Source organism: Phascolarctos cinereus, unplaced genomic scaffold, assembly GCF_003287225.1.
Source record: "Phascolarctos cinereus isolate Bilbo 61053 unplaced genomic scaffold, phaCin_HiC Scaffold_4;HRSCAF=312, whole genome shotgun sequence".
Taxonomy (NCBI): Eukaryota; Metazoa; Chordata; class Mammalia; order Diprotodontia; family Phascolarctidae; genus Phascolarctos; species Phascolarctos cinereus.
In genome coordinates, this window is record NW_027555847.1 from 491135322 (window position 1) to 491147476 (window position 12155).

General features: G+C 37.9%; 1 protein-coding gene across 2 annotated transcripts in view; it reads left to right on the plus strand.

Moving 5' to 3' along the window:
* The window catches only part of GAREM1 (GRB2 associated regulator of MAPK1 subtype 1), a 211104-nt gene that overhangs the window by 156853 nt on the left and 42096 nt on the right, over positions 1-12155 (plus strand). Inside the window, exon 3 of one of the 2 annotated variants that reach the window (XM_020992562.2) lies at positions 10081-10211. The exons of the other annotated variant lie outside the window; for it this stretch is intronic. Within the exon in view, the coding sequence (XP_020848221.1) occupies positions 10081-10211 (131 nt within the window). The remainder of the gene's footprint in view (positions 1-10080; positions 10212-12155) is intronic. 2 annotated transcript variants of the gene reach the window in all.

The following is a 12155-nucleotide window of genomic DNA, read 5'->3' on the forward strand; positions in this document are numbered from 1 at the left end:
GAAGTTAAATAACTTGCCCAAGATCACACATCTGGGAAATATCTGAGGCTGGATTTGAACTGGAGTCTTCCTGATTCTAGCCCCAGTTCTCTATCTACTGTACCACCTAGCTGTCAGATTTGGCCCAAACAAAACAAAGCAAAACAAAAACACCAGAATGTGCTTTTTAGTTTATTGGATTAATTGAATAATTACTCATTTCTAAAGCACTTCTGAATTACTCTTTTGCCCCCTTCATTCCCTACCTTATATCATCCTTCTCTCTGGCATGCTGTATACCTCTAATAGAATGAGGCAGGGACCTTGACTTGTGTATTTGTATCCCCAGTATAGAGCACAGTGCTTTGCACATAATGAAGCTTAGGAAATATTTGGTGAATTCAATTTAATGGTTTAAAAATATGTACATATGAAATTATGATGACTATGATTATCCCCAAACAAGAAATATGAGAAGGCATTTCTCTTCCTTCCGTGCAGAAATGGGGAATTATAGGTATGGAGCACTACAAAGAATGTCAGAATTTTTAATGTGGTTGTTTAGTTTTACTGGACTGGTTTCTTTTCTCTTTAAAAAAAATTTTTTTGAAAAGAATGGCTCTCTGAGGGAGGAGGGTTATATTGGATAAGTAGGTGATATAAAAACAAAAGATATTAATAAAAATGTATTTTTAAAATACTGTAACCCCCCAAAATTGCCATAAATTTCCTCCACCTCCCACCAAAATAAAATAAAATAAAAGATCCAGGTTACTTTTCTTGCTCTCAGTTGATGTTTTAAATGTGGGTCAGTTACGCATGATAAAAAAATCGAAAGACTCCTTGCTCCTAATATGGTAGACATAATAAAAAGGTTGGTTTGAATTTTAATTCCACTGAACTTGTGTGATCTGAGTTAAAAATTTCTGTGTTTCCATCATGCTAATTTACAAATGAATGGGCATTGTGGGGATTGAAGGATACCATCTGAACAGCCCTTGAAGATCCTTAAAAGAAAAAAAGCTCATATATATAACTATCAGATTACTCCTAACCCCTGTAGCTCTAACCTTATTAATTACTTTAGGCAAGGCACTTCATCTCTCTGACCCTGTTTCCTAATCTGTAAATTAAGGATAATACCCTCACTATCTCCCATGGGGTGCCACTTTGGAAATTGTAAAATGCTTTTCAGATCTTGACATGTCGAAACAGTGAGCTAAATCTAACCAAATAAGCTTTTCATTGAGACTAATCATCATACTTTGTTTGGGTTTCTTCTTTGCACTTCTCACATTTTGTCATCCTTTATCATTGTTTATATTTCTTATCCTCTTTTCTCCAGTTAGGTTGTAAAGTCACAAACTCTACTCCCTCACCCTTCATTTTTGTATACAGAGCACTCAGCACATACTTTCAGGGGCTGATGGAATTCTGATCTCATCAGTATGGGCCTCCTTCCTCCAGTGAAGACTATAATCCATCCATATGTTCTGCCCTCTCCAATTCGCTCATTCACATCCTAGAGGACCAGCTTATTATGATGGAAGCCTTTCTCTGGGGTCTTTAAATATTTCCTGGTTATCAGTGCAGCACTCAGGTTAACCATATGTTATCCCCTGCATTTTCTGTGACCATCCTGTTCTCTATTCCAATAATACCTATCTTTTCTGATGTCTTCTAAGCCACTTCTTAGGTTTAAGTTACCATTGATAATATGCTGACTCACTCATTCCCCTCACCAGGTGACCCTTGAAACACTTAGCTCTTAGTAGTCATTGAATACAATTATTAGGGATAAATAGAAACTCTTTTACACAGGTTCAAAAAAGCAGTTCATAAATAATGGATAGAGTCTTGTATCCCTGCTGTTTATATCCCTAGTGCTTATCACAATACCTGCACATAGTAGCTGCTTAATAATTACTAGTTGACTTATTGACATTAATGAAATTATAGTATTCAGAGTAAGAAAGCAACAGACCTCGTGAATTTTGCCTAGTTTTTAAAACCTATCAAAATGAAAAGCCCTGAGTGTTGTGCCTGATTAGATCACAGTAGAAGGATGATCAGTTTGATGGGCTACATTTAGGAGTACTGACAAACTAGAGTTTGCTCAGAGGAAGGAAATCAGGATGGTGAGAGAGTTGGAAATCTTGCAAACGTTAAGAAAAGCTAAAGAAACTGAAGGTGTTGACCCTAGAGAAGATGTGTAGGTAGCAGGTAGCTTCCTTTAGACAGCTGAGGGGCCTTCATGTGGAAGATCAACCCGGCTTCCCCTTTGCAGCTCTGAAAGGAACCAGCACTGAGAAGTTACAGAGTTCAAAGTGAACAAACATAGACATTGCAGGTTTGTGAGCCTCTAATTTTTTTTTTTAGTTTTTCCTAGGTTTCCTAGCAAGAGGTTTTTGAAATCTCCTGCCTTCTTCTCAGCTAAACTGAAAGAGGATTCTGTTGTTGTCTGTTGGTGTTGGTGATTACCCTGTACAAGGCAGCAATCCTCTTTATGGCATACTTTTTTTCATCTTTAAAATAAGAAGGTTGGACTAGATGATCTCCAGGTGCTTTCTAGTTCTAAAATTCTTTAACTGAATATTAACGATTACATTGAAAAGATTCAGAAGTCCTAGGGACCTGCCCCCTTTTTTCCTTTTCCAAATCATACTTCATCTTTCTAACCCCAGTCTATTCCCTGATTGATTACAGATAAGTAGCCCAGACCCTTTCCCCATAAAGCCTTTGGTTTATTTTGATTGATTGTGATTATCCCTTTCCCTCACAGACAGCTGTAGTACAGGCTAAGTGAAACATTAACATTTTTTCCTTTATATTCTGATTGGTTTTAGAAATTGCACAAAAATCTCAGATTTGTCATTCTTCCTTTATGTTTCTTAGGGATTTAACACATCTTTGGGGGGAGCAGAGCTAGAAGGGCTTGTCTATCTCCCCTGCCAGAAATTCTGTCCCTCCTCACCTCCACCCTTAGAATTCCTAACACGTTCTAGACTCATCTCAAGGGCCACATTCTAAACAAGGCCTCCAAATGTTAGTTAGTTCCTTTGTATTTCCTTTGTATTTTGGATTTATTAGTATATATGCTGTTCCTCTCACCCCTCCCAACAGAAAGCAAACTCCTGGAGGGCAGGGACTCTTTTCCTTTTTGTCTTCATATCTCTAGCGCCTAGCACAGTGCCTGACACTGTTGAGTAATTGTTTGCCGACTCTGTCTTGAAGTGAGTACAATCTTCCACCTATGGTTTAAAAAGTCTTGCTGGATTCTGCTAAAAGGAACCACCCAAAGAAATCCTCCCTACCCTTTTCTTCAATATGTAATATGAACTCCAGAGAGGAAAAAATGGAACTCCCATATCACAGATCTCTACCATATATCATTTCTTAACCTGTTGTGCCTATTCTTGTACAAATCTTAACAAGTGTTAGTTAAACACCTAATTTTTTGATGTTCATCACTTCATGGAAGAGTGTAGGGGAATATTTAAAAAAAAAAGGTAGACAGTGATTCTTATTATTGCGTTAGACTCTGAGCTCCTTGAGAAAAGCAATGGTCTTTGGCCTTTTTTTGTATCCCAAGTGCTCAACACAGTTCCTGGCACAGAGCAAATGCTTAATAAATACTTCTTGGCTTGACATACTTGGGAAATAATGTTAGATAGGGACTACACTTTATGGAGTGCTTGAAAACCTAACAGATGACTTGACTTGGTGGACACTAGAAAGTTATTGTTAGTTTTTAAATAGAAGTGACATGATGAAAAACATGTTTCAGGAAAAGAAGTATGATGGAGTTATGCAAGATGGATTGAGGGTGAGGCTTTGGGAGGGAGGAATGACAAGAGTCAGACTAGCTAGGAAATTGTTGCAGTAATACTGGTGTAAGGGGATGAGGACCATGTTTATGCAAAGATGGAGGGAAAGACATTTCAAAGGAAGAAAATGAAAGGTTTCAGAAACAGTCATATACAAGGCCTCTAGCATAATAATATTAGGATTGAATGTGCAGAAGTAAGACTTTAAAAAAAAATCAATTGCTATTTGTTTTCTCACCACCAAAAAAGAAAACACATTTAATACTGATAAAGCAAACAACCAAAATCCAGTTTTCTGTTTTTCAAAAACCAGGGTGAAATCAGTTTTGTGCCAGGAAACAAGATTGGTCAACGGGGCTGTACCAAGGAATGAGTCTACTTTGAACCCACACAGCAGGGGTATTTATTTAACTGAAGTCTAGTGTTTCAAAATTGACCACCATTTTTTGTTGACTTAGTATAAAATCTCAATTATAGTTCTTCAGGGAATAAATATGAAAGCTTGCAGATGGTTTATAATGAAATTCGTTATTCCTTTCTAGAGTATTTGTTTTCTGCTCTTGAACTCTTAAGTCTTGCTTGATTTTATCATGTACAAATAAACTTTTATTCTTACAACAGATGAATTAGATAATATGGATAAGGGTCAGCATAGTATAAGTATGTAGATAACAGGCCTTGCCCTAATATTATCCTATTTCATTTGATTTACACAGATACTTTGCCCAACCGGCACCTCTAATTGCCCTTCTTCCAGTTGAACTTTATTAGCCAGCTGCTGATAGGGACAAAAGGACAATTTAACATGCTCTAATTATCTATTGATTATTAATGATCATGTACTTAAAAATGCTAAAATTCTCTAACCCTGGGGGAGAAAGTGTCCTAAGAATATGTACAAATCCAGGGTGCAGTCTGAATGTTAAGTTTCTCTCTCTCTCCCCTTTCATATTCATATCTGGTTTTATTTTTTAGCTATATCCATCAGCTTTGTGCTGTGTTTTACCAGAATTATTTTCTTCCAATAGGGTATCAGCTTGAGGCAGAAATCATAAGCATAACCAGCAATGAGGGAAATCGAAAGTATTTTAAGAGCTTTCATTAGGAGAAGGATAAAGAAAATAAATGACCCTTTCCTCATCAATATCTGTTTCTGTGCGCTGTATTATTTACTACCATATTGTGCTTAAGAAGAATGATGGAGTAGTTCTGACCCATGCATGTTTCATGTTAGAGCACAGTGAGTCATAGATGAACTTAAAATTAGTACTTCTAAGGGCTCTTCAGTTTACATAATCCAACCTCCTGCAATAGAACAGGCTCAAGTTTCCAGACTAAAACCATTCCCTTTGGAAGGATCACTTCATCAATTTTTCAAAGCTGGCTTTGTGAGAGACTGGCCATAGGTCAACTGACCTGAATGTTTCAGGTCAACTGACCCAACTATCAAAAAGCTTTGCCAGATGTTTAACCCCAAAGCTCCTTTATTATTGCCTGAGGCCATTACTTTGTCTCCCTTCCTCAAGTATCTCTACTGAGCAGGTGATGATTTCTTTACTTGGAAGAATATCACACTGCTCCTGCTTGGTATATACGTGTCAGATATTTAAAAGAAATTCACCAAGATCTTTCCAAATAGAGAATTAAATCTACCAAACTAGAATGTCCCCAATACCTGCCCTAATTTGATTTCTTTTTCTTTTAAAATAGGAAGTGTTAAAGTTTTCTATCATCTGTGATTTTGCTATGTCTTCACATCCTCAAATATAATCAGTAACAGCTCAGGGATTTCATCAGCCAGTTCTCTGAGTACTTTATGCTGTTCATCCGCAAGCTTCAGTTAACTTGAAATGGCCATGTGATGTCTCAAATCCTAGAGAAGGCTCAGTGAAAAGAGTGTTGGAGTTGGCAGAGATGTGGGTTTGTATGTATCCTGCCTCTGGCACCTCCTAGGTGTATGACCTTGGGCAGTTCACTTAAATTCTTCAAATCTTAGTTTCTTCATCTGTAAAACAGTGATTGTAATTTGTGTACTGCTTAAATACTTCTGTGGATTGTTGTAAGGAAAGTAAATCCAAAAGCGGGGTTTTGTGTGTGTGTGTATGTGTATGTATGTATGTATGTATAATGTACATATACATATATATGAATTATTAGTAAGAGAGGAGAACAATATTAAGTGAGCAGAGTACTATGACCAATTTCAACAGCACTTCAAAGCATTTCAGTTTCAAATTTCAGTTGCATTTCAATAGCTCTTCAAAGTTTGTGAAGCACTTTGCATACGTTTTTCTCGTTTGAACTTAACAACAGTACTGTGAAGGAGCCACTACCGATGTTATTATTTCAATTTCACAGATGAGAAAAATGAGGCCTAAAAAAGTTAAGTGACTTGCCTAGGGGTCACACAGTCAATAAGTTTCAGAGGTGGGATTTGTACCCATATCGTGTCCCTCCAATAGCCTTTCTTGATTTCTGCTATGCTTTGGTCAGTGTTGTTTTGAAAACAGCTTCTTTCCTATCATTCTGTGATATTTGACAGGGGCCAGTGCAGGCCATGCAAAGAACACACTTCAGCAGAATGCTGTTTGCTCATTTGCATTCTGGATGTCCAGGTGGCTACCAGGTTTTTGTTGTAATGACCTTTCTTGCTTCCTTTTCTATTCCTAGATTAAAACTATATCTTGCTAAATGGATAGCAAAGAGCACAGTCATAGCTAAGAAAAGGATTTGGCATAGACAATGCTTAGTATCTGTTTTCCAGTAAGTCTCCTTGCCCCAAACTTCCCAACCTCCCAACACCCCCTCTTCCCTCCCCCCACCCCAGGCATGTTTTACTGAATCATCTGACAAGTGGCAAAGTTTACATCTGGCTTTGACTTCCTTTGTGTATCCCTCCTTTTGCTAGCTTTTGTTAGGAAGTCATTTTTCCATTCTTTGTTTCTGACTGCCAAAATATATTTTTTCCCATTGTCTAGTGTTAAAGCCACTCTTGTGCACCTTCTAAGCTACAACCCCAGTGACCAGACTTTGAACATGCTACCTAAGCTTTAGATTTCAATAAGTTTAAGGGCTATCAACTGTGATCTGCCTAAGGCAGAGGAAGCAAACTGATGTTTTATCAGCAACAGGCATTAATTTTCATCAAGCTATGTGGGTAGGGATTTTAAAGCATAAGCAAGAATGTATTCAGAGTATAAATTTGGTTCCTTGGTTCTTACCCCTGGATGAACATATTATACTTTAATTCTTGTGAGACTGTGGGTCCTGTAGATTGAGCAGCCTCTTACAAATGGAGATGTTTTATTTACCCATCAAAGACAATGCAGCTTCCTCCCTCTCTCAGAACACAGTTTGACAGTAACATCTTAGAACAGATGTTTCAGCAACCCCCAGATGTTTTTGTTTGGTGGCACAAAGACTGTTCTTCATGGAATGGTCTGTTAAAAAATCCGTTCCCCTAGACAGAGGTTGAGGTAGCGTGTATGTGTGTGTAAATTGATTTCACATTAAGGTTGGAAGGAGGGTGCATTTAACTCTTTAGGTGGTCTCTGGAATTTAATTTCCACAGGCTCAATTTTTCCAGTTTGTGGGATTGGCAGAGCTCATAGACATGTTGTGAAAAAAAAAAATAGTTCGGCCTTAGATACCCAAAATGGATTGGTTTAAGTATCCTAAGCCCCTTTTGTCAAAAACAGGAATCCCAACAGAGTTCTCAGAAAGTTAAACAAATACTTTGAGGGAATGTGCACATTCCCATTGGGCAACTGTTTGTTTTTCCCTTCCCTTGAGAAGTCCATTGAAGGCACTTTTTACCCTTATTAACTTAGAAAAGAATTGCCGTCATGAGCTATACTTGGAAAAGCATAGGATATGATTTCAGAGACTCTTCGAACAAACCTGTGGTAGATTTTTTAATTATTAAGATGGGCTGTTTTAGCAGAAAACATTTTTACTTAACTATGTAGGGTTGGGAGAGGGCATTATTTTGAAAATGTCGAATAAATGGAATTGGATTATGTTTACCGCAGCTGTCTTTTCTCCTGTGACTCACCGATTAGAAGCTGTGTGGGTGTAGGTGTGTATACAACGTATCTATAGAGATGTTTGTGTATGTGTATTAGGGAGATAGTAAGAGATATTGATTAAGTCTTGTGCTTTGCTGTCCATTCCTAGAATCATAGATTTATAGCTGTTAGGACCTTGGAAGGCATAGAGTCAGGGAGCCTGGGTTCAAAGCCAGGCTCTGCCACTTACTGTGCAGCAACCATGAGGTAGTCACTTTACCACCTGGGCCTCAGTTTCCTCATGTGCAAAATGAGGATATTATACTAGATGGCCTTTGAGGTCCCTTCCAGCTCTAGATCAGTGGTCCTGTGTGACAAGGTCACAAGGTATAGGGAGGCAGGCAGTCAGGGTAGTCATCCTTAGGAGATGATACTTGAAAGTATATAACCAACGGGGATTCCTATCTGCGTGGTGCTCTAAATGCAGAGAGCATTTAGGAGAGTACCGGGCCTGAAGTAAGGAAGACTCATCTTCCTGAGTTCAGATCTGGCCTCGAACACTTACTAGCTGTGTGACCCTGGGCAAATCACTTAATCCTGTTTGCCTCAGTTTCCTCATCTGTCAAACGAACTGGAGAAGGAAATGGCCAAGCACTCTACTATCTTTTCCAAGAAAACTCCAAATAGGGTAACGAAGAGTCGGACATGACTGAACAACAACAAAAACTTTGGGACAAATTACTTTAACCCTCTATGCCCTAGTTTTTTCATCTGTAAAATAAAGGGATTGACCCAGATGACCTCTGAGTTTCCTTCCTGTTCCAAAGCCATGATCCTTTAATCCTTGTATGAATCAAATTTTAAAGCCTTCCTCCCTGGTGAGATACAAAACACTGCCACTGAGCTAAACGGGCACATTCAGGGGAGGTGCTGTGCCGTGTCGACCTTGTGGTCATTCTTTTCTTTTTAGTCTGGGCCTTGATGAACTTCAGAACTTCTGACCTCCTCTCTGAGCGAGTGGTCAACATATTGTCATTGGCAGTGAAGATTTTAATGCGCTGTTCTTGGGCTGCTAATGTTCCTAATGGTATTTGTAGTAACAAACTTTGTGAAGAGAGGGGTAAATTTGTGGTGACTTAGACTCAACCTTCCTATGAGGCAGGAGTTTTATATACATATATATGAAATACTGTCTAGTACTGAGTAGAAAAGAAAGCCATTTAAAGTGCGTTTCTAGATATTGTTTCCCTGAATCATTCTTTGTAACCTGATTTTTATATTAAGGGGAGGAACCCCCAATATATTTTGAACCTACTCACACCACAGCTTAGAATGGAAGTAAAGACTCATTTTTAAGGGACCTTCATTTCTAGGAATTGTTATGCTCTGGGTCAAATCATATCTCCAGTATACACAATAAAGGATAAATAATGCATCACCTTTGTCATAACATAGAGACTTGTAACCAGTAGCATTCTTGTCTAACCAGACTAGTGTTCTGACAAGATTCTACCATATTCTTCAACTTCTGTTACCCTAGTAGGCGTGCAATCTCCTACAACTGAGGTAATTTCTCTGTTGAAAAATGTTTCTCATACAGTGTGAAATCTGCCTCATCAGAGCTTTTAACTGCTTTCTTTGATTCTGAAAGTGTTAGAATACAAGCAGAATTCAGAAAATAACTGTTGATAAAAGCTGAAAGCCTTAATTGGTCCCATGCTCTCAGTCAGAAGCCTTAAAAGATGAATTTTTTTAATATAGAAAAAGTGCTACCACTAAAGTGCTGAGACTGTAGAAATATATTAAGTTGTGTCTTTATCTGTACACGATACCATTTAAGTAAAAAATCCAGGTCCATGGGGTAGGGATTAAGGGTTTATGTTGCTAATGTATATGAAACATAATTAAGATTGCTTTACTATAGAAGGTAGATTGAATCTATAAGATTTAAAATAAATTTACTGTCTGGGAAGAGTTAATAGTTAATTTTATTTCAAAACAGAAATTTCTAGTAGACATCTATTCATCTTAATTCTGGAGACTCTTTTTTCACCATAACAGAATAATGTGAGCACAAAATAAACAAGGATTTTTTTTTTCATTCACGTTCTAGCTGGTTAGAACTTTCCCTTGAAGTGATTTTTTCTAATAATCAGAAGACTTCCCCAAAGGATAATGGGGATCAGAGATGTGTGCAGTTGCCACAGTGACAGCTGGCCAGTGTAAACATCTCACTCACAGTACTTCTGTTTATCATCTGTTTTCAGGGCAGTTTAAGCTGCTGGAACAAGACCGGGATATTAAGGAACCAGTGCAGTATTTTAACAGTGTGGAGGAGGTGGCGAAAGCATTTCCTGAACGAGTTTACGTCATGGAGGAAATAACATTCAATGTGAAGGTAGCCCTAACGAACAAATATTTATCCCTGCTCGAGTGTTTTAACTTTTAAGCCTTTATGTACGTAATAAATCCACATCTGTCCTTTGCAGAGAGTGCTTATGAAGCCTGACTTTTACTTATGGCTTCAGGTTGGTAGGAGCATAGCAGACTGAGACCAGAGCCCATGTGTGATGAAACTACTTGCTGTCTCCATTAGACTCACACATTTGATTGCAATAAGCTGCCTCTAGAGTTGTAAAATATTTAAAAGACAATCTCCTGACCTGTCTCTAAAGTTATTCGGTCTTTTCCCTGGTATATAATAGTGATTGACAATCTCTGGAGTAAGACAAGTTGCCAAGGGATATGTCCTGGGCACATTTATAACACTGTCCTAAAGTCTTGCTAGGACCCATTGCATTGGGGCTCCCATGGAGGTGATACAATTGGATTATAATAATACCCTTGATAGGGGAGAGTGAGTGAGAGAGGGAGAGAGAGAGAGAGAGAGAGAGAGAGAGAGAGAGAGAGAGAGAGAGAGAGAGAGAGAGAGGGAGGGAGAGAGAGTGTGTACACACCTCAATACCAAATCTGGCCTATAGCATATGTGGTTGTATTTTAATGAGGTTCCAAATGAAATCTGGGTAAACCAAAATTCTCAATTAATGGTTTATTTTTTGTGCTACCTTCCACCTCCTCCCTTTTAGGATAGGAGAAAGAGAAGGATGATAAGAAACCTATTGAGAATTTTTAGGGTTTTTTGTTTTGTTTTGTTTTTTTAAAGAAAGATATGACCAGGTTATTCTTTGAGTTCAGTACCCATTCAGCCCAATGTTTTACTCCTTCCTCTATGTCTGGTACAACAACAGTCATGATAGCTTACACTGGGACAGTAATTGAAGGTTTACAAAAGTTTTTTTTTTCCTGAGAACAACTTGGTGATAACTTATATAGGGCAAGTAATATTAACCCCACTTTATAGATGAGAGAACTGAGGCTGTGTTCAAATAAGTTGCCCAGAGTCACACAGTTTTTCATAGGACTTGAACTCAGGTCTTCTAACTCTTAAGTTCTTAAGTTTAATGCTTCCTTAAGTATCTGAAGCTCATTGTTTTTTAGAAAGATGCCTAGTTATCAAAAAAAGTATAAATTTGGTTTACCATGTTTTTACTAAGGCAGGAAATGATATTAATATGTCTTGAAATTTTTTGACTGCAAGGGTTAAAACATAAAGGGTTTTCTGATCATTATTGAGATAAGCAGGAAATTATTAAACAGAACCACCCCTTTCTCTGAACATTCCAGGTAATTGAGGTTTTACTGTATATTTGTAGTTAGGTGGCAGATTTCCAGCTGTTGAAAGTCTGCACTGAGTGTAAAACAGACTTACCATTTATATGGAGTGGTGTCTGAGCTCAAGTGCGCACCAACATTGAAACCAGTGAGTCACTCCACCTACACGTACTCTTAGAAAAAGAAGGTGAAAAAATGTCCCAAGACAACCTCTTAATTGGAGATGTTGATCTGCTTGTTTTAATTGACTTTTTAACTTACTGTCCTGAAAAACAGCTGCTGTGTTCCACGTTTTAAGTTGCCATGCTTAAGAATAATAAGAGCAGGAATTTTCATTTATTTGCAGAACCTTCAGAAAATAAATTACATTCAAGGTTGGGGTTTTTTATTTTCAAGGGTTTTTTGTTTTTTGTTTTGGTTATTTCAATAATAGTGGATACAGTCTCTGGATGTCTTCATGTACGATGTGTTTTGTGAGAGTTTCTGTGTTTCTTTAAAACTGCAACTTTCTTTGAGTAGAGTTGTTGGAATTTTAATAAGCTCTATTACAGGTTAGACATGATGACACATTTATAGCTTAATAATACTAGAGACAGCTAGGTGACAGAGTGGATAGACTCCTATACTAGGAGTCAGAAAGATTCGGGTTCAAATCCTGCCTCAGACATTC